Genomic DNA, 23,645 nt, shown 5'->3' on the forward strand with positions numbered 1-23,645 from the left:
CTATCTCTAAGAAGCATAGCCACAGAAAGAGAGAGAAGGAGAAACAACCCAGCTGGTGGTTCACTTCCCAAATGTCCAAAATGTGCAGGGCTGAGCTAAACTGATCTGGGAACTGGAAATTCAATCCAGGTACCCATGTAAGTAGTTGGAATACAATTATTTGAGCTATCATTAGTGCCTCTCAGGGCTTACAGTCAAGGAAGATGGAATTGGAAGCCAAGCCAGGGCTGAGTCACATCAATACAGGACAAAAGCATTTTAAAAAATGACTCTTCTCATGCAAACTGATAAACCAAACCTTATATTCAGAATTTATTTCAGGCATGCTATTTGGAAATTCAAGTGTTTCATGCTGTGGTTTTAATTTGTATTTCTCTGATAACAGCTGAGGTTGAGTATTTTTAATACACATATAAATTTTTATGAATCACGTTTTTCTAACTGTGTCTTTTCCTCATATTTTCACTTGGGTTGTCTTTTTCTTCACTATATTATGAGAAACCTTACATATATTTTATATCCCATACACAACACATTTGTGATACAGATATTGAAAATCCAATCTCTTAACCTTAGAAAAATCAGCCTAAAGATGAGAAGCAATTTAATGGTTAGGCATTACAACTCATTTATTTATTGATACCTTAGAGAGACTCTAAAGCTTGTTTCTAAGTTGATAATTTTTTCTGACACTTGCTCAGTTTTGAGTCATCCAGAATTGTGGTGCAGTTGATAAAGTCACTGCTTGCAATGCTGTCATCCCATATGGTTGTCAGTCTGAATCCTGGTAGATTCACTTCTGATCCGCCTCCCTGCAACCTGGGAAAGGCAATGGAAGACGGCCAAAATGCTTGGGCCCCTTCCACCCATGTGGAAGACCTGGAGGAAGATGCTGGCTCTTGATATTAGCCTGGTCCAGCCCTGACCATTGTGGTCATCTGGGGAGTGAACCAGTGGATGAAAGATCTGTCTCTCTCTCTCTCTCTTTCTCCTTCTCTGAAACTCCTATTTTCAAATAAATAATCATAAAACAGAATCAGTTTTAATTGCATTTTGTATTTATTAATAAATACCTGTTGTTGGTTCAATGGAAAAGTACGGTTGGCCTTGTAGTAAGCTGTATAGGAGTCGAGCATTGTTGCCAGTTGAAGGGTCATCAGCATCACTTGCTGTGACCTGGATGACAAAAGTTCCTGAAAAAAGAAATAGTAACAGGAAATTAACACGATAGTAACAGTGAATTATGTCCTAGAAAGCATTTTTTAGGAAGAAATATGATGGTATCAAATCTAAGCCTAATTTATCTCTTGTTCTGAATTATCAAAATGGTGTTTTTACATAGACTAGAAAATAGAACCTTAAAGAAAATAGCTCCAATTCCCATGACAATATGGAGTCTGAAACATGTAGGTAGATATATGACATCAGGAAATGTAACTATTAAATAGTTCATTAAAATGTGCAATCCAAAACCTTTCGAAGACTAGCGGAACAATCAGAAGGAAAGTGGAAACTTTTCATCCGAGATCATAGCTTGGCCTCTACATATAACAAATTGCAGCATATGAATGAGAATTTATAAAGGTTATTTAAATGAATTTGTAAAAATAGTTAGGATGAGCATAATTATTTGGTCTGTTTGATTCCTTTACATAATTTACCAATTTGTCTTAAATAATTAAAATAGTATCTGCAGCCAGAGTTGTGGCACAAGGGATTAAGCCAACACTTGTAAAGCTGGCAGTCCACAATACAGCATTTTTTGAGTCCTGGCTGTTCTATTTCCCATCCGGCTTCCAGTTGATTCACCTGGAAGACAGCAGAAGATGCCCCAAGTACGGGGCCTTGTCTACCCGAGTAGGAGACCTACATTGAGTTTCTGGCTGCTGGTTTCTGCACAGCCAAGCATTGAAGGTCACTGAATGTCGTGGCCATTTGGAGAGTGAATCAGCAGAAGGAGGATCTCTCTGTTTCTCTCTCACTTTCTCTTTCTTGCTTTGTCTTTCAAGTAAGTAAGTAAATCCTTAAGAAATAAACCTATTAAATATTGATAAAATAAGCATTCTCATAATTAAACATGTGAAATAATTTTTTTTTACATTTAAAGTAAGTGCTTTAGTTTCTAAAATTTATTTAAAATATTGATCTTTTAATTATGTTCCTGTATACATGAAATTGCTTTTGATGGATGGTGTGAGAAAGGTATTTTTGGGCCAGTGCTATGGTACAGCGGGTAAAGCCACCACCTGCAGTGCCAGCATCTGATATTTACAACGGTTTGAGTCCTGGCTGCTCCACTTCCTATCCAGCTCTCTGCTATGGCCTGGGAAAGCAATAGAGGGTGGCCCAAGGCCTTGGGTGCCTGCTTCTACATGGGAGACCCGGAGGAAGCTCTGGCTCCTGGCTTTGGATTGGCACAGCTCCTCGTTGTGGCAAATTGGGGAGTGAACCAGAGGATGGAAGACCTCTCTCTTTCTCTGTCTGTGCCTCTCTTTTTCTCTCTGTGTAACTCTGACTTTCAAATAAATTAAATAATCTTTAAAAAAAAAAAAGAAATTTGTTTTTGTTGAAAAAACATGCATTGTTTCATTGTGAATGACAACATGATTGAGAGAAAATTAAATAGTCTCTGTAGTCTTCTTTACAATTAATAAAATCTCTCATAAAATCCAATTTTATAAACTGACACATTCTGATAGCAATTGCTTGTATATTTCACTAATTGTTGAAACTTTTACTATAACCCTACATAGTATGTTTTTGTGCTATTTTGTTATTTAACATTTTTAATATCAGTTACCATATTTTATTTAATAAGAATTTCTGTTTATTTTAATAGATGATCCCTAATCTGAGTAAAAAAAACAAGAGCAATTAATGCATGAAAAGAAAACTAGGACTACCCCTTCTGATAATTATCGAATTTCTCAACTACTCCTTGTGTGGGCACTTATTACTTTCAGGTGTTTTAAATATATACTGCTAGAGCAATCATGAAGATTTATGCAAACAAATTGCTCACAGGGCTTATCATTTCAATCAGTGTTTATTGGTAAGATTTGTCCTTTTAATTAAATTTCTGTTCTTATATCCACTTAATTCTTCTGTTTCTTACCATATCTCTTTATCTTTAATTTGCACAGGGATTTCCCATCCCTTATGGGTTTCCACAAGTGCACCCCTGTATTTAGCTTCAGGAATCATTTTCAAATGACATAGCAATGGGAGATAGACATTTTGAACCAAGTGGGAGACCTGGGTCCAGTTCTTGGCTTCTGGTTTGACATGGCTCAGCCCTGGATTTTGTGGTTATTTGAAAGGTGAACCAGTTGGGACAAGATCTCTCTCTCTCTTTCTCTGTATCTGTTATTCTGCCTTTCAAATAAGTAAATAAATAAACAAACAAATCTCTTTTTAAAAAGAGAATAGTGTAATTCTACCAATTCTGATTTTTGTGGATTTTATCATCATACATGAATTTTATAGGGACTGAATGATTTTCAACCAAATGTTAGCTTTAATATTAGTAACAGAACATTATATTATCATATAATACTGAATGCTTTATCTTTTATGTTAGGAGGAATTCAAATATAAATGCATAAGAGAATGATACGTCTTTATATGCAGACTATTCACATATTATGTAGAAAATGAGAGGTGATCAACCTAGGGCAAGGGCATGTCATAATTAGAACTTTCATGAATTATGGAACTCTAAACACATGTCAGAGTTTATTATAATGTGTGAATGCTGAGATTCAAGATGACACATTTACTTTCATGCATAATATTCTTTTTGTTTTAAGCCAGAAGTAAGAAAATTTAATAGATATTTCTTAGAAATAAAATGCAAATTATCTAATAGGACAATTATTTTAATAGACATTATTAGTGCAGTTATACTTTGATTAACCTGAAACAAATTTATTGGGTATATATTGAAATGAATAATGACCGGACGGCGCCGTGGCTTAACAGGCTAATCCTCCGCCTTGCGGCGCCAGCACACCGGGTTCTAGTCCCGGTTGGGGCGCCGGATTCTATCCCAGTTGCCCCTCTTCCAGGCCAGCTCTCTGCTATGGCCCGGGAAGGCAGTGGAGGATGGCCCAAGTCCTTGGGCCCTGCACCGGCATGGGAGACCAGGAGAAGCACCTGGCTCCTGGCTTCGGATCAGCATGATGCGTGGGCCGCAGCGGCCATTGGAGGGTGAACCAATGGCAAAAAGGAAGACCTTTCTCTTTGTCTCTCTCTCTCTCACTATCCACTCTGCCTGTCAAAAAAAAAAAAAAAAAAAAAAAAAAAAAGAAAAAAAAAAAGAAAAGAAAGAAAGAAAAGAAAAAAGAAATGAATAATGATCAACTTTAAGCAGCACAGGTTAAATCACATTATTTTTTACAACTTTCTGAATTTGTTAACAACAGGTATATGTAAGGTCAATTGGATGATCAAGTGATTGGAATAATGGTGGAAATAATGGTTTTTCCAGTGTATCTGTTCTCTACCTCACAATGAGAAGTTATTAGTATGAGGATCACCACTTCTTTACAAGCCTTACTGAATGTGTAATCAAGATGCAATTACTTTAAAACCTAGAATTTCAATGTGAAATTCAGGAAGCAAACAGATGATATTTTTCCCACATACTACCTTACTGAGCAAAATATTCTTCAATTATTTTTGCTTTTCTGTCCAAAATCTACTAACAACTAGCTCATCCTTATTCACTTTTTCTTGCATTTGATACCCCTATTCTTCATAATCTGAGATAGAATTTAAGTAAAAGAAACCAGACTGCATTTAAGAAAACAAACAATAAAACATTCTGTAGAATAAGAGGTATGTTCCAGTTTGAATCATTTTCAATTCCTTTGTCTGAAGGCAAAAGATTCATACAATCTAAAATAAATGAAATTATGTACCTCTGTATTGTCTTTTTTGCTAAATTGAATTTCAACTTTATTTTTCTAATGGCTCTGCTTTAGGACATATTTATGTTACATTGATGACAAAGATACTAAAATAAATTCTCAATCCTCCCTTTCAAAAACAATAAAATGTGTAAGTTAAAAATTTTGTAATAATTTTATAGTTCAGTGTAGTCCACTTAATTTGTATATTAGACCTGAAATGCTCTCATGTAAACAGAATCTCACTCATAAATTACCCCTTCTCACTTTCAAAAGCATATTGTTTCAATAATAAATAACATGGTCAATATAAATATATTCTTGCTATTGTTATTGCTGAAAGTGTTTCCTGCTATTGCTGAAAGTGTTGCGCTGTGAAAAACTTAATAAAGAATATTTATATGGTAAATCTTCAAAAAGTAGATATTCACTTGACAATACATAGTGTTTGTTTTCTATACACAAAAATATATAAAATAAATTTTAAACTCAAGTATTAAATATTATTTTATATATACATTTAAAACGAACAAAGTATGTTAACACCAATAAGAAGTCAATGAGTTGAAATAATGTAATTTAAGTATTATTGTTTTTCACTCAATGTGACCCAACCTGTTAAACCATGATTCAGTTTTAATAGGATTTTTATAGTGATTTTCAGAACATAAATTACCAAAATTTACTTTTTGAGATCACGTGAAATTGTATCTAAGTACAACTACTGAATGGTATAATCTGTTATGGGAGGTTTAATTAGTTCGTAAATAACATACTGAATCTATTATTATTATTATTATTATTATTTGACAGGTAGAGTTGTAGACAGTGAGAGAGACAGAGAGAAAGGTCTTCCGTCCATTGGTTCATTCCTCAAGTGGCCGCTACGGCCAGCGCTGCGGGGATCCAAAGCCAGGAGCCAGGCGCTTCCTCCTGGTCTCCCATGTGGGTGCAGGGGCCCAAGCACTTGAGCCATCTTCCACCGCCCTCCTGGGCCACAGCAGAGAGCTGGTCTGGAAGAGGAGCAAGTGGGACTAGAACCCAGCACCTATGTGGGATGCTGGTGCCTCAGGAGGAGGATTAACCTAGTGCGCCACAGCACAGGCCCCATTTTAATCTAACTTTCTTTTTGACATTGTAATGTTTTAGGTAAAAACTAGCAACCATTATTGAAAGGGAAGAGTACCTTCCTGATAGGTTCTTATTTTAACTTAATTAAAGAGACCTAAACTTGAATATGCAGGCTCTCAGGTTGTGGCACATTGCTTTAGCTATCATTTGGGAAGCCTGCACCCCATATTAGAGTGTCCTTAATAGTCCTGGCCACACTGCACTTCCTGCTACTGTGCCTGGGATTCAGCAGATGATTATCCAAGTACTTGGGTTCCTGAAACCTCTCTGGGAGACCCAGATGAATTGTGCTGGCTTTGAAAACATTTGGAGAATAAATCATTTGATGGAGGATCTCTGTCTCCCTCTGTCTCTGCCTCTCTTTCTGACTTTAGAAATAAATAAATTAATTAATTAATCTTTGTAAAAAAAAGGACATAGATGAATGGACATTTAACACTGTGGTTGGTTAATACTTCAATTGGGACATCCACAATGCACATAAAATACCTGGGTTCATGTTTTAGCCCTACTTCAAATTCCAGCTTTCTGCTAAAGAATATCCTATACCAAACCGATAAAGGTTCAAGTACGTAGGCCCTCATAACCCACATAAGTGATCCAGATTGACTTCTGGGCTCATGGCTCCATCATGGCCAAGTCAATGCTGTCAGTAAGCAGATGGAAAATCTTTCTCTCTTTCTCCTTCTGTATCTTTTCTTTTCAACTATATATTAAAATAAGTAAATGATGACTATGCAGTATTTGCACTGGATATTTCACAATTATTAATCACTATCTAACAATTATTTGAATCATCTTAGGTCACTATGAATTCAACTTATACCTATGGAGTCTCCCTGAACTTAATATCCACCAATACCTTCTAATCACCTCCCCAGCTAGTCTAGTCATTTGTGCCTGCTTTGTCTATGTATTCATCCATTCACTTACTCACTTGTTCAGCCTTTCCAAATCTAATGCACTATATGGCTTCTGGCATAATAGAGCTTATATTTTCATGTGGATAAAAGGTAATAACTTTGTAAATGTAGACTGCCAAGTAGCAAAGTTTAATGTATTATTTCAATTCTTCTGGAAATTTCTAATTTAAGAGTAACTGTATTTCAGATATAAATTCAATAACTGAAAGCCCACTACTACTTGCAAATGAATGTGTGTTGAATAAGCAACAAATAGTTTGTGATTTTCTTGGTTTCCCCTTCATATGACCCATCAGAATTTGGACTCCTTTCCATAATGTAAATCCAATCTAAATTTGAAGTATGGACTCAGATATAATAATTCATGTTGATATTATTTCAATGTAAATGTGAATATGTTTAAAAAAGATGAAATAAAGAAATATTTTCACTAGATACTTTAACAGAAAATTCAAAAAAGATGAACTCATTGGATGCCAGTGGATATGGAAAGAAGGTAAAGAATTATGAACAAATTAAGATAAAATAATAATTTTATCAGTTAAAATTGGAATTTTTTAAGGATTTATTTACTTATATGAAAAGCAGAGCTCAAGCTGACTTGCCCCAAATGGTAGAGTTAGAAACATACCAGAGGATTCCAATTCAATCCCATCAAGGTGGCATGTACCAATGCCATCTCACTAGTCCAAGTGATCAATTTCTGTTCACAATTGATCATAATGATAGGATCAAGAATCAAAGGGATCACCTATACAAGACTAGTGTCCGAAAATACAAACCTATAGACTAAAAATGGAGAGAACGATCCAACATGGGAAGCGGGATACACAGCAGACTCACAGAATGGCGGATGTCCTAAATAACACTCTGGCCTCAGAATCAGCCCTTAAGGCATTCAGATCTGGCTGAAAAGCCCATGAGAGTATTTCAGGCATGGAAAGCCAAGATACCATGGAAAAAAAAAATGACCTAAATGAAAGATCTCTGGAAGTGAGATCCCAGTGGAAAGAACAGGGCCATCAAAGAAGGAGGTACCTTTCTCTGAAGGGAGGAGAGAACTTCCACTTTGACTATGACCTTGTCTAAATATGATCAGAGTGGGTGAACTCAAAAGGCTTCCATAGCCTTGGCAACTCATGACAAGAGCCTAGGGTGATTACTGATGCCATAAACAAGAGTGTCAATTTGTTAAGTCAACAACAGGAGTCACTGTGCACTTACTCCTCATGTAGGATCTCTGTCCTTAATGTGCTGTACATTGCAATTTAATGCTATAACTAGTACTCAAACAGTATTTTTCACTTTGTGTTTCTATGTGGGTGTAAACTGTTGAAATCTTTATTAATACATACTAAACTGATCTTCTGTATATAAAGAGAATTGAAAATGAATCTTGATATGAATGTAAGGGGAGAGGGAGCGGGAGAGGGGAGGGTTGTGGGTGGGAGGGAAGTTATGGGGGGGGGAGTCATTGTAATCCATAAGCTGTACTTTGGAAATTTATATTCATTAAATAAAAGTTAAAAAAAAAAAAAAAGAAAAGCAGAGCAACACACAGAGAAGGAGATACAGAGAGAGTCTCCATCTGCTGGTTCACTTCCCAAAGAGCTACAACTGCCAAGGCTAACACTGGCTGAAGCCAGAGCCAGTAACTCCATCTGTGTTTACAATGTGGGTGGAGGAGCCCAAGCACCTGGGCCATCATCTGTTGTCTTGGCACACACATACTAACAGAAAGCTAGATTGGATGCAGAGTAGCCAGGATTCAAACCAACACTCAGATATGGGTTGCTGCCATTCCAAGAGCAGCATAACCTGCTGTGCCATAACATTTTCTCCAATTTAATAATATTTATTAATTAAATATTGGGATTGCTTGAGACAGAGAAATCACCCGTATTTGTTGATTTATTTACTTTGAATCAAAGTCAACAAAGATTTCAAGAATGCTACAGAGAGAAACCATTAGTAAAATGGATGCAAGAGTAATAGTAATATTCCCCTATTCATATATTAAATGGCATTTATTACAATAACTTATCACTGGCCGGCACCATGGCTTACCAGGCTAATCCTCCACCTTGCGGCGCCGGCACACCGGGTTCTAGTCCCGGTTGGGGCGCCAGATTCTATCCTGGTTGCCCCTCTTCCAGGCCAGCTCTCTGCTATGGCCCGGGAAGGCAGTGGAGGATGGCCCAAGTCCTTGGGCCCTGCACCTGCATGGGAAACTGGGAGGAAGCACCTGGCTCCTGGCTTCGGATCAGCGAGATGTGCCGGCCGCAGCGGCCATTGGAGGGTGAACCAACGGCAAAAAGGAAGACCTTTCTCTCTGTCTCTCTCTCACTATCCACTCTGCCTGTCAAAAAGAAAAACAAAGAAAAAAAAAAACACAATAACTTATCACCACTGTATTGGCCCCCTTGCTCCCATGGAGAGACACATGAAGTATTCTCTGAATTTCACATGAATTCAGATGTATCCTAGGCCTAAATGGCAATCCCATTCTGTATGAATTATATATAGTAACTAGATAATTTGCACACATACATCAAATTGCAATGCACAAAGAGATTTTTGATAAACAAATATTGCATGGACCTAACTGCTTTCACATCATCATCAAGTCACTTTTAATGAGGTTGCAGTCTACTGCCACTAATGCTCCATTGTATGTATAGTAATTCTCTTGTGGACTGACTTACTGTCTCACTTTACAGAACACCTGTTGTGTATATCCTCTACTCCATCTAGACTACTATTCCTTTGTTCTCAGTTATTCTCCGTATCATACTCACCATTAAAACAGAAACAAACACTTATTAACTGGTTTATTATGAATCAATGTAGTGATGAATTTGAACCTATCCTTTTTTCTGACATCCGGGATTCCATTATTACTTCTGTTTTTCAAAAATTGTTTTACATCAGTTACATATGTTTTATTTTGCTTCAAAATATTCAGTTTTTGGATTATTCCCTACAGTGAATAATTTTGCTATTAAATATCCCATCTTGGTGAATAATTAAACAGTTATTGAGTAACAATCTCTTTGGTCTTCATCTCCTTCTAGCTAGTGTGTGATTTCTCTATTTTCTACTGGTAGCATAGTATATTTTATGGCTAAATTTGCTATCACCCCTTCTTGTCATTCCATTCATGCTATAGAATCAAATCCAGCAAGTTAAAATAGTAAAAAATCATCCAAAATCTTTGTAAAAGAGGAAATCCAATGGCCAATAGACACATGAAAAAGAGCTTAGGATCATTAGCCAAAAGGGAAATGCAAATCAAAACCACAATCAGTTTTAAATCACCCTAGTTAGAATGGCTTTCATACAGAAATCAACAACAACAAAAAAAAAACAAATGCTGGTGAGGATGTGAGGGAAAAGGTACCTTAATCCACTTTTGGTGGGAATGTACTGGCACTATCACTGTGGAAGGTAGTATGGAGATTGCTCAGAAATCTGAATATAGACCTTCCATATGACCCAGCCATCCCACTCCTGAGAATTTACCCAAAGGAAATCAAATCAGCATATGAAAGTTACCTGTACCCCAATGGTTTATTGCAGCTGAATTCACAATAGCAAAGATATGGAATCAACTCAGATGTCCATCAGCTGAAGACTGGGCAAAGACATTATGGAATACATATACCATAGAATACTACACAGCGATAAAAAAAAAAATCCTTTCATTTGCAACAAAATGGATGCAACTGGAAACCATTATACTTAGTGAAATGTCAGTTCAAAAAGACAAATACCAGATATTCTCCCTGATCTGTGGTAACTAATAGATTACCTAAAAGGTAATCTACGGAAGTGAAATGGACACTTTGAGGTGTGATAACTTTGTACAGCCATTGTCTCTACTGCTGAGAAAGGTTGTTGTTGTTTTTTTTTCTTCATACTATTTGTTGAACACTTTACTTAGTATAGTTAATCACATGTGTATGAAGTTAATTGAAAATAGATCTTATTGAAAATAAGAAAATATATCTTAATTGAAAATAGATCACTGATAACAATGCACATAAAAATGGGAATAAGAGAGGGAGGAGGAAGAGGGGTAGGAGTTTGGGTGGGAGAGTGGGTACCGTGGGAAGAATCACCGTGTTTCTAAAGTTGTAACTATACAATTTATGAAGTTTGTATTCCTTAAATAAAAAAATTTTGGGGGGGGGGGAGAAGTGAAGAATTGGAAAAATAAATGGTGGAATATACATGGTAATCATCTTTAACTAATGAATCAAATACTTAGTGGAAGCAGTTTCAAAGCAAGTTAGCATAATTTTAAATGACCTTTAAAGAATCACATTTGTCACAGTTAAGCAAATTTTTTAAAATATAATTTTACCTTATATTACACTACCAGTTTTTTGAGGATAAATTTTGCATAAACATGTGTTCCCCTAAACCGCAAAGACATTTCTGACTTCCAGGAGAACTAACTCTTATATATTCTGAAAATCACTCTTCTATATGTGTTATATTTAAAACAATAACACCAACTCTGAGTCTTGAAACAGAGGCATAAAATGAAAATAACTGCACAGAGGTGCTCAACCACTTTGATTTACTTTAGGACTTCATGTTATGTTTTTCTGATACAAATAGATTTTACCTCTCTCTATTTCCATGCCCATATTGTATAGAATTGTCCTTTTTTTAAGATAAAATAGTATGTATAAGAAATTAGGTCATTAAAAAGTAGGTTCATGATTCTCTCACATAAACATGTCCAGTGGTTTCCTTTTGCTTTAAAACCTGTGATGACATTGAATAACAGCAATTTTTAAATGTGTGGTAATAAGAGTAAAAAAATTTAAAATTATTCATATTTTTTATAATTGCATCCTCTTGACCTTTTGATGCCTCCTCATACCTGTGCCAATCAAAACACTTGAACAGGCACACAAGAGACTGGTACTGCCTTGTAGTTGTCTCTAGGTTGGGAATATGGGTAACTGGAAAACATGGGTGTGCCGGTGAATTACTTTACTTTGAACATATTGGAGTAGTGTGGTTATATTTCTTCTTCTTCTTCTTCAAAAAAGAATGCTATTGGGGAAAATCATGGGATTCATACACCTAAAGGTGAACTTAAATGGAGTTGAGGGTTAGGGTGGAATTGAATAACAAGCCCTCAAAACATGTCTGAAATAAGCATGAATGAACAAATGAGTGAGGCTAGTAAAAATTAAAACTAAGGAAAGTATCATAACAGAATTACAACATTTAAATACATTGCCTAATTTTTCAATTATTTTGCTTTTATTTGCTTAAATAAGTTTGCAGATGGGTGTACTGGTATTGAATTTAAACATTCCTCTTCAAAAAAACATGCTCAAAACCTTCAATCCATTTTCCACGTTATCATATCTTTGATGAAAATGCATTTGCAGTACCTTCTGGAGACATCTCCGGTACGGTGGCCTCATAAGGTTCATCTAGGAACGTTGGCTCATTGTCATTGACATCCGAAACTCTGATGACAAACTCAGACTCTGGCTCCACAGCCTTTCCAGTGGTGGTGTCGATTACCTGAGCTCTTAAGGTGTAAAGGGATTGTTCTTCTCTGTCAAGCTTCTGTACCGCATGGATGTCACCCGTTTTTTCATCAATAGTAAAAATAGTCCCAGCTCCAGCTCCCAGAAGTTTGTACTGAAAAGAATTGTTTCCACTGTCTAAATCAGATCTTAGCTGCAAGTGTAAAGAAGGACAGCTTAGTTTTCTGCCTAATAATGATATTAGTATTAATAAAACAATAATATTAATAAAGTTAGTATTAGTAGTATTAGTATTAATAAAATACTGATAATGATAATAAATTATTAGTCAGTTATCTGACTAATAATAAAGTATACTAAAGGAAGAACAAAGACCAAGAGATTATGCACAGTATCATTGATTCAAGTTTGTTTCATGATGACATTCTTAATCTAAAACAATACTATCAAATTTTTATATTATATTTGGCCTTAAAGAAAGATAGGACAATAATAATGAAGGGATATTTAAATAGTAATGCCTGTTCCTGGGCTGTAAATACATGGAAATATAAGAAAGAAAATGAAGGAGAACAATGAGAAATTAATGTCAACAACAGGGTATTTACTGGAAAATATAACATGTATGTTAGCTATATACTTTATATTCATTTTCTTAAAGAATCCTCATTAAAGAATTAAGAGATCTTTTATACTTAAGTAATAAATTCTTTCTTCAGAGAAGGTAATGAGATTGAAAGTTTTAAAAACATTCCCAGTCACAGGTCTTTGTGTAGATTTATGATTTAGTTGATCAGTGTGGTAAATTCCAGATTCTCTCTCAGTGATAACTGTGTCATATGATGTGAGCCCTGGACTTATAACCAGAAGAAATGAAACTTTGAAATCATTCTATTGACAAGGTATATTAAATATACTTTTTTCTTGTCTTATCCTAACCCTTTATATTTTGAAAAAAGGAAAGTAAATTTATTATCAATCATAGCATTGATTAATCATTCAGAAATTTATCTTTATAAATTTAATGAATTTCATTTTGTTTGAAAATTAGATATAAAGGGACAAGGAGAGAGAGAGAGAAACAGGTAGCTTCTATCCACTGGTTCACTCTCTACATGTCTGTAACAGCAGACAGGTAGCCAGCGAGGTGTTCTTTGTTCCAGGTATGCGGCTGCATTTGCCTCCAGCTCTTTGTTTGCTAAGCCTGGGCCCCTTAGTGATGGGAGAACACATGGTGCTTGGCTGAGGGACTCACGGTTGATGAGCAGACACTGAATGCAGCCCTCATGTAACCCACCAGACAAGTGATTTCCCTGCAGTCACCCTAGAATACTAAAATAGGATGAGAAATATTACTTGTTGCAGGTATGCACATACACACACTTCACAGATAGTGTGAAATCTATCTGTTTAAGATCCTAATCTAACCCTTAGGTTGAATGTACTCAAGTATGTTGCTAATGCAGTAGGTGAACCTCTATGGCAATCAGATACTACACTAGCACTGTGGCTCTCCTGAAAGGAATAGAAAAAGAGAGTTAATGAATTGTGAGTGCTTCACCCTTTGGGTCCAATTAAATTTTAGTGCCAGTTAATTAGTGGTTAAACTTATTTCAGTTCATTTATCTAGAGAAAGAGCCTTACAGAAAAGCCTGTGCTTTCGTAATTACCTCTGTTTAAAGAAAACCAAGCAATAATAAAACCCTAAACTATAAATAGAAGATGTTCTGTTTCATTAAGGTACTTTTCTTTAAATATATTCTTCTAAGAGAGTAAAAATAATGATTTTTTGTACTTCAATGTCACGAATCAAAAGGAGTGTTAGGCTACGAAGTTAGCTCATTGTAAAAGGATATGGTCTTAATCTGCTTCATTAAAAATGAATCGGGGTAAATCCACAGCTACTTAGTACAGCAGAAACTCGGATTGAAAACATGGGTCAATGATATTTATCTCAGTCTGGCTCCTTTGAACCCTTACCAAGAATAACACAATCAAATTTCCAGATGTTGATAAACGAGGGCTACATTTTCACAAGGGAAATAGAAGTGCAAACCAGAGTTTTGCATTTTCTGCAAGTTTTTAGTGGATGTTTCTGATGCTTGCAAATCTAAAATAATTCTGGTGACTTGGACTTTCCAGTTGTTCCATTGAGAAATGTCAAAGTCATCAAATACCAAATCGTTCTTAACGCACTTAACATGGTTACAACTCAATATGCTATGACACTTAGTAAATAAGTACCCGGCCAACAAGATGACTGGTATTCATTTCCTCTGGTACAGAAAATTGGTTCCACACCCAGCCACGCTTCACTCTTGAATGAGGAGCCACTAGTTGCTTCATTTTCTCTGTTCCAGAGTTCTCTGTTGCTGTAAGGCAATGCCAAAGAAGAGGAATTCCCAAGACAAAAGGTAGCAACAAGCCGCAATGCATTATGATGTGTCTCTTGATTCCAGCTTCCCTTCTGAGGAAAACGGATGTTGCAAATAAAATCTTGTGTTCTTTTATAATCTTTTTTTACTCATAAGTATCTTTTATATTCCTAAAGCATAAGAAACAAAAAAAGATCCAAAATAACATTTTCTCACATAATTACTGAAGACATGTTACAACTTTTGCTTGTGAAAAAAAAAATACACATTTAATTTCTCTTTCACTTAAGTAGTTAACTATATTTTGTAGCTCAGCAATAATTTGTTTCCGTTCAGGCATCATTTGTTTCGAATCACATCATCAATCTTTCTGAAAGTTCAAAAGTTGCTCTAGCAATCTCTTTGATTGACAGCTGCCATTGAGATTGATTTTTAGACATATAACTTGCTTGCTTATTCCTGTCTATCTCAGTAAAACTCAAACTATGTTGATAAAGCAACAGTCAAGTCAGGAGAATATAAAAACCACATATTTTCCTTCTTTTTAATCAATAGAAATAAGCTTTTCACTCAGTTTTCCAAACTGTTATTTTATGAAGTTAATTAAATAGACAAAATGACAATTCAGATTAAAACTCGGGGATTTAATAAAGCATTATACTGATGCTATAAAACATTCTGAATAGAAAGCCAGTGCAAGATATTTACCCTTTACAATGTGAAAGATGTGGAAAAGTGCTTTGCAGCTTCATAAAGAGATAAGATGATTTTCAGACAATAAACACAAAATTATACTGCCTAGTAAAAGGGCTGAAATTTCATAACATTTAAAATGGACATAAAATTATCTTGTAGCTTTAAATACTCAAATGTATTTTAAGGTTAAAACCTTCCATTTGCTCGAGGCTGACCTTACCCATCTTACTGACATTCTTTTTCATGATAGGTAGTTCTCATCCTTACCTGCAGTTGAATTCTTGACATTTCACACATCTGTGTAGCACTTGCCTAAACCGAAAAGGATTCACTTATTTGGAACTGATGTAGAAAAATAATTATATGAGATCTATGTTGGAATTTAATATTATATAATCAACAGAAAAGCCATAGAGATGAATATTATAGTTATTATACATTATTTTGTTTTAAATATTTTGCATGTATTTTTGAACAGCCCTTGAGAGACTTTTTATGCTTTTGGCTTCTTGTTAGGAAAAGTTGTTAACAACACATAATTAAGAAGGAACACGGGGTTTTGGTAGTCCCCTTGTATGGCCTTCAGATATGTTCTTTGTTATATATTTCTAGGGGAAGGTCATGAAGAGATTCAGCCAAGGTGAAAATTAAAGATGAATGTTATACTTATGTTGAATATTTAAAATCCAGATATCTGTTGTTTAGAAACAACAGCTGATGAAAATCTTTGAAAGAAATCCAATTTTCTTCATGAGAAAGATATATTGTGTGTATTTTATATACTATCACCAACACTGATAACAATGTACACCTGGGGCCGCCATTGTGGCATAGTAATTTAACCCTCCACCTATGGAGTAGTATCCCTGATGGGCATGGGTTTCAATCCCAGTTGCTCTATTTCCGATCCAGCTCCCTGCTGATGGCCTGGGAAAGCAATGGAAGGTGGCTCAAGTGTTTGGGCCCCTGCATGCATGTGGAAGACCCAGAAGAAGCTCCTGGCTCCTGGATTTAGATTGGCCCAGCTCCATTTGGGGAGTTAACCATTAGAGAGATGGAAGACCTCTCTCTCTCTCATTTTCTCTCTCTCTCTCCTTCTCTCCCTGTTTAACTCTTCTTTTCAAATAAATAAATCTTAAAGGAAATACACTCACCATGAATAAAATTGTTGTTTATTATATTTTCATACATATAAACTGAAGAAAATAATAGAATGAATACCTACTTATACAAGATTACCTGGCTTCAACACATGACTAACCTTGTGTCATCGTTAGAGATGCCTACTCCATGACATTAAAGCAAATTTCAATAGTGACACAGTTTTAACCACTCAACACACACAAGCATAAATGTTATATACATATGCATGTGTATACTTTTACAAATCAAAATTACAGTTTGAAAATTAGTCCCCAATATAATCGAATATTCATTTAGTGTTCACATTAAAACTGTCCAAACACCTCTTAAACAGGATTCAAATGTGTTAACATAATACAGTTTCTTGACACATTTCTTAAATTTTGTGTGATCTATTGGTTTCCATACTTTTCTTTTGATTTGTCCTTGCATTAACATGTTGGACATATCAAGTCAATTTTCCTATGGAGTTCCCTACATTCTGGATTTTTCTTTGTCTCTATGGTGTGATTCAATGTATCCTTATCCTATATATGTTCTATAATCAAGTAAATACTAGATTAAATGTCATTTAATTTTCTTTGTAAAAAAATTCTAATAGCTATGGCCTGCATTATGACACAGTAGGTTAAGCCAACAATTTTATGCAGGCATCCTATATGTTCTGGTTCAAATCCTGACTGATCCATTTCCAAAACAACTCTCTGCCAATGTACCTGGGAAAGCAGTGGAAGAAGCCCCAACTCCTTGGCCTCTGCCAGTCATATGGGAGACTTAGATGGAATTCCCGCATCCTGGCTTCAGCCTGGCCCAGTCAAGGCCATTGTGGCCATTTGGAGGGTGAACGAAAGGTTGTGAGATCTCTCTGCCTGCTGCTATTTCTATGTAACTCTGTTTTTCAAATAAATTAATATACCATTAAAATATATTAATAGCTGAGGATTTTTACTTCCTATTGCATGGCATCCTGAGTCTCAGAATGCCTTGTACTTCATAGTTTGCTTCTATTCTATAGTTATTTTCTTTTTTGATTCTAAGATTCATTGAATATTCTAAGATTATAATAAATATGCAATAGAATATTTACTCTAATATTCATATATTATTAGTAGGATAATTTTATGGACTTCCTCATCATCTTCTTTTAAAGTTTTATGAACTATTAATGAAAGTTGCCTAAATTGAATATTTAAATGACCACATGATGAAACAAAACAAAGAAATGGAAACTCAAATGAAACCAAATAAAATTACTAGAAATTAATAATATGATATTTGAAATAATTTTAAAATATTATGGGATGGCTAATCAAAAAAATTGAACACAGCTGAAGAAAATATCTTTGAGTTTGAAGACAATTTAGTAGAAACTAATAAAATTAAAGTACAGAGATGACAGCAAGTTTGGCTATAGTGATTTTTATAATAAATAGAATTTCAGTAACTCGTTGGAAAATATAAAGAGGCATAAAATATCTATAGCTGTGATCTCTTAAAGGGAGCTTGGATTAAATATTTTAATGACCAATGATTTTTCAAATCTAAAGAAAAATATTACATCCAAAGAAATTAATGTCAGAAAAAACAGGATCTCCAGAACTTGTTGCTTGGGATATCTACATCCAAAGACCTGACACCGCTTTGAGTTCACACTGTTCTGCTTCCAATTCAGAGCCATGCTGATGTGCCTTTGAAACAGTGAATAATGGCTCAAATACTTGAGTTGCTGTCGCCAATGTGAGAGACCCAGATGGAATTCTTGACTCCTCTCGGCTTTATCTGTGCCAGCCCTGACTGTTGCAACCATTTTTGGAACAACCTAGTGGCTGGAAGTGTTCTCTCTCTCTCTTTCTCTCTCTGCCTCTGCCTTTCAAATGAATAAAATAAATAAATCTGCAAAAAAGGTCTACAAATCAAACATCAAGAGAAAATCTTAAAATCATCATTGAAAATACAAAAGAATTGCAATTCATTTTTTTTTTTTTTTGGACAGGCAGAGTTAGACAGTGAGAGAGAGAGAGACAGAGAGAAAGGTCATCCTTCTGTTGGTTCACCCCCCAAATGGCTGCTGCAGCCGGCGCACTGCGCCGATCTGAAGCCAGGAGCCAGGTGCTTCTTCCTGATCTCCCATGCAGGCACAGGGGCCCAAGCACTTGGGCCATCCTCCACTACCCTCCTGGGCCACAGCGGAGAGCTGGACTGGAAGAGCAACCGGGACTAGAATCCGGTGCCCATATGGGATGCCAGCACCACAGGCAGAGGATTAACCAAGTGAGCCAAGGCCCCTGTATGTTTTATATATATATATATATATATATATATATATATATATATATAACCATTAGTTATATTTTATTGCTCCATAACTAAATAAATGATCAAGTTTATTCACTGAAGAGCAAATATAAATTGGATTAACACAGACAAAATTTGAAAAATAAATCATAAGTTAAAATACCATATTATATCAACTTTATAAGTGTTTCAAATATATAAGGTAACAATATTTGATGCCCTCAATGTATTCTATAAATAAGTAAGTCTAGAAGCAGAAAACAGATGCTTAACATTTTTATAGTAATTACCATACTAGTAGGAAGTGAAATTTACATTAAATGTTGAAGTTATGAAAATCTGTCACGAGTTCCTTCCTTTAAAACAACCTAAACTAAATATGTCAAATAATAATATTCAAAAATAAGGAAGATTTTCTTTTCTAGGTTTTATGTTATGTGTATATTTTTAATATTTCATACTTGGATTAAAATTTAAAGTTAGAATACTATCATTTAATAATCCTAAAATATAACAAAACACCTGTGATTATCCTGTAATTTTAATCTGCTGATATTAGTCATTCTACAAAAATATTTGAAAGGGTAGTAGTTACATCTGAATAATGAAATATTGTGGCTTTATGTAAAGTTTCCTATTATCCCAAACATGCTATAATGGTCACACATTTCAGAGGAAGAACAGAATATTTCAGATAAGGGTCCACTTCTGATTGAGGACTGGTGACAGCTGTCAGCACTGCCAGACTAGGAAACGCTCCAGCATGAACCCAGGCAAGTAAGGAAAACCTCACCACTTAGTTGTGTCAGAAACCAGCCCACAAGAAACCAGCAGTGACATTTATGTCCTGCATTTGTAATCTTGGTTATATCTTCCAGTCAGTGAACACATTAATAACAACTTGTAAAATATTTCAATACGGAGGAAAAAACACATCTAACAGTGCATCTCATGTTGATGTACTGCTGTACCTGTGTTAATTAATAAACATTTATTAATTTATATTAATACATTTTAATGTATTAATTTATTAATACAATTAGTACATAAATAGTACATAAAGTGCTAATTGTATCTTAAAATATATAATGCATAAAGTAGCACGGTACTTATGAAATTTTAGGAGAGGAGAGGAAAGGCCTAACATTTATTCATTTACTCATAAGGAGAACTAGACTAGAAACCTCTTCTTACAGATGTCAAGTATATAACATACATGGTGCTTTATTGAACAGAAGGAAAAGTACATCGATAGCTAGCACTATGACACCTGTCACTGAAAGCTCACCTTGTTAACACTGAACGAAGTTCTATGTTTCCTTGTAACTTTTAGATCATTCTTGAAACTAGATATTATAAAGTGTTTTCTACTATCAGTTTTTAGCACATTTTCCCCATTTTTCTTAAGATCATCATGGTCAAAAAAAGAAAATAGAAGAATAAGTCAGAATGACAAATTTGGTGTCTGTGTAGTGAAGCACAAACGTTGAAGCTAGGAGGTGCGGATGGGATAAATAAAGAAAGGTAATCCTGTTTGTGATCTCTTAAAAACGAAGGGAAATGTGGCAGCTTTGTAGGGTGATGGGATATATAAATGCTTTGAATGGTGCTGTCACATCCAGTAGTAGGAAATATGGAAAGAAATGTGAGTGGAAATAGCTTGCATATGTTAGTGAGAACGAAGCAATATTTCTGGACCAAAAATTGTAATAAAGCATGTGCCAACTCTTGTTTCCAAAAACCTTCATTCCACAGGATTAGAATATGAATGATCTTACCCTGTTCCATTTTTGAACTCTCATTAAGTATCTATTTTGCATATTTACTGTGACACAGGACTCAGCCCTGTGCTACAGCTAAAGCAACATGGGCTCAGAATATCCTCTGCACAGCATCCCCATTCACTGTTCGTGTCATGTCCTTGGATGCCCAGCAACAAGAGCCACTGCAAATCTGAGCGGGTGTCCTGACCTCTGCACCTGAGTGCTGGGGGAAACCTGCGAACTAACATGGAGTTAAGCAGTGCCACAGTGAGCCTGTTGTAAAAACTGTCCTAGAATAAATGTTAGGTTCCAATGGATGAAACCTCATTTTCTGAAATCCTCTCTCCCACTTTTTTTCTCCTTACACAGGCTCCCCAAGTGTATTTCCTTGCCACAGCAGAAGACGCATAAACCCGATATTGCAACGGAAAAAGAAGTGAATAAAAACCTTTCAATTTGTGTTACCGTTATATAGTCACCCACTGGTGCTATAAAGTTCTTTTTTTGCTAGATTAAAGTAAGGAATTGAAAAGTACAGAACGGGGGCCAGCATTGTTGCGTGGCAGGTTACGCTCCCACCTGCAACACCAGAATCCCATGTGAGCACCAGTTCCTTTACCGATTGTTGCATTTCTGATCCAACTCCCTGCTGATACACCTGGGAAAGCAGTGGAAGATGACCCAAGTCTTTGGGTTCCTGCAAGACGTGACAGACCCAGATGAAGCTCCTCCTGGATTCTGGTTTTGGTCTGGCCTAGCCCTCATTGCTGTGGCCATTTGGGAGTGAATCTACAGATGGAAGATCTCTCTTTACCCCTCTCTCTTTGTATCTCTGCCTTTAAAATGCAGAAGTAAACCTTTAAAATAAATTTTAAAAAATTAAATACAAAATAATTCCTTCACTTTTAGAAAATCTGGAAGACTGCTCTAAAAAGCAGAATCTTGACTGAATTGAGGTAAATTAAATAGATTAAAATTTTCTTCACATGTATCTGTATTTTTAATATTTATCCAATTGATATATGCATCTACGTAAGATAAAATGTAAAATTTCCTTTATAACAAAGGTTACCTGACACCATACTGAAAATACGGAACATCATTCTCAATTGACTCTAGTGATTCCTAAATACCTAGATATAAAATGCTCCTCCAAGTTACCTTCGTGGAATTCAAAGCATCACAGGTAGTGCAAGGATGAATGAATAGCTAACCCAGCCCAACACCTAATAGCTGCACAACCCTGAGCAAACACCTTCTGGGGGGCTGGTGCTGTGGTGTAGTAGATAAAGCCACCGCCTGCAGGGCCGGCATCTCATATGGGCGCCAGTTCAAGACCTGGCTACTCCATTTCCGATCCAGCTCTCTACTATGGCCTGGGAAAGCAGTAGAAGATGGCCCAAGGCCGGTGCCACGGCTCAATAGGCCCACAAAACAAACACTTACTCAATGGCCTATATACTTAAGCAGATATTTTGCTTTTTTTTTTTTTTCATAATGTGTAAGAGACCATGGTGAAGACAAAAGGAGAAGAATTTTCAGTGTTTTGCAAAATATTAGTATAACAAATGTGCTGATATTAGAGTAATTTGTCTTCTGTTCTTAGTGTTAATAATTATCATTTTTCAAATCAATGATTCCCATTACCTTGACTAAGTATCTTTTCCTGAAGTAAATTAAATATTGGTGATTTTTATATTCTTTTATATCAAGTCTGTCTAATGCAAAGAAATATAATTCTTCTCCATAAAAAAATGTTTTTTCTCTTCTCTAAATTTCAATGATAACACATCATCAGCCATGATTTTCTACTCATTTTCCTTCTCCACTGTGCCTGTCTCTTTCAGTTTTCCATAGCTCCTTCTTTTCTTCTATCATGTACCTGTAGCTCCTCAAGTCAGGTAAATGCCCAAGTGACTTCTAGATGCATATGTCTGCTCACTCTGCCTCTTAGGTTTCAAGCTTGTCTGTCCAAAAAAAAAAGTATACTCAGGCCGGCACCGCGGCTCAATAGGCTAATCCTCCTCCTGCGGCACCCGCACCCTGGATTCTGTCCCGGTTGCTTTTCTTCCAGTCCAGCTCTCTGCTATGGCTCGGGAGTGCAGTGGAGGATGGCCAAAGTCCTTGGGCCCTGCACCCGCATGGGAGACCAGGAGAAGCACCTGGCTCCTGGCTTCGTATCAGCACGGTGGGCTGGCCGCAGCGGCCTTTGTGGGGTAAACCAACAGCAAAAGGAAAACCTTCCTCTCTGTCTCTCTCTCTCACTGTCCACCCTGCCTGTCAGAAGAAGAAGAAGAAGAAGAAGAAGAAGAAGAAGATGGCCCAAGTCCTTGGGCCCCTGCACCCGCGTGGGAGACCTGGAAGAAGCTCCAGGCTCCTGGCTTCCAATTGGCGTAGCTCTGGCCACTGCAGCCAATTGGAGTGTGAACCTGTGGATAGAAGAACTCTCTCTCTCTCTCTCTCTGCCTCTCCTATGTAATTCTGACTTTCAAATAAATAAATAAATCTTTAAAAAAAATCTTGGAAGCCTTGGTTATTTCACATGAAAATCCAAGATAGCAATAATAATGTTTTACACAGACATTGAATGTACAGTTGTATTTATGATGAAAGGAATTGCTGAAACCAGAATATTTTCTCATATAAAGTAGATGCTATGTTAAAATGTTTGTATTATTTATTTATTAATATATACCCAGATCATATTTCAAAAGTTTCACAGATAAGATTCCGAGAATAGAATGATACTTTCCTCCCTCCGGACTCCTTCCTTTCTTTCTTTTACTTTTAATTGTTTTGCGAAAATACAGTTTCAATTTACACTACAATCACAGGCTAAATGCTCTTCTCAGAAAAGAATTCTACCAGTATAAGACAGATAGGTCACTGT

The 23,645-nt window shown here is 35.9% G+C and overlaps 1 protein-coding gene across 1 annotated transcript in view; it reads right to left on the reverse strand.

The window, feature by feature from the left end:
* Nucleotides 1-14,983, reverse strand: part of CDH19 (cadherin 19) — a 66,557-nt gene extending 51,574 nt beyond the window's left edge. The window contains exons 1-3 of the mRNA XM_062200304.1: nucleotides 14,728-14,983; nucleotides 12,382-12,676; nucleotides 1,074-1,193 (exon numbers count right to left, since the gene is read on the reverse strand). Of these exons, the coding sequence (XP_062056288.1) occupies nucleotides 1,074-1,193; nucleotides 12,382-12,676; nucleotides 14,728-14,919 (607 nt within the window). The 5' untranslated portion in view covers nucleotides 14,920-14,983. The remainder of the gene's footprint in view (nucleotides 1-1,073; nucleotides 1,194-12,381; nucleotides 12,677-14,727) is intronic.
* Between the last annotated feature and the right edge of the window lie 8,662 nt (nucleotides 14,984-23,645).

The sequence above is a fragment of the Lepus europaeus genome, chromosome 9 (assembly GCF_033115175.1).
Source record: "Lepus europaeus isolate LE1 chromosome 9, mLepTim1.pri, whole genome shotgun sequence".
NCBI classification, from domain to species: domain Eukaryota; kingdom Metazoa; phylum Chordata; class Mammalia; order Lagomorpha; family Leporidae; genus Lepus; species Lepus europaeus.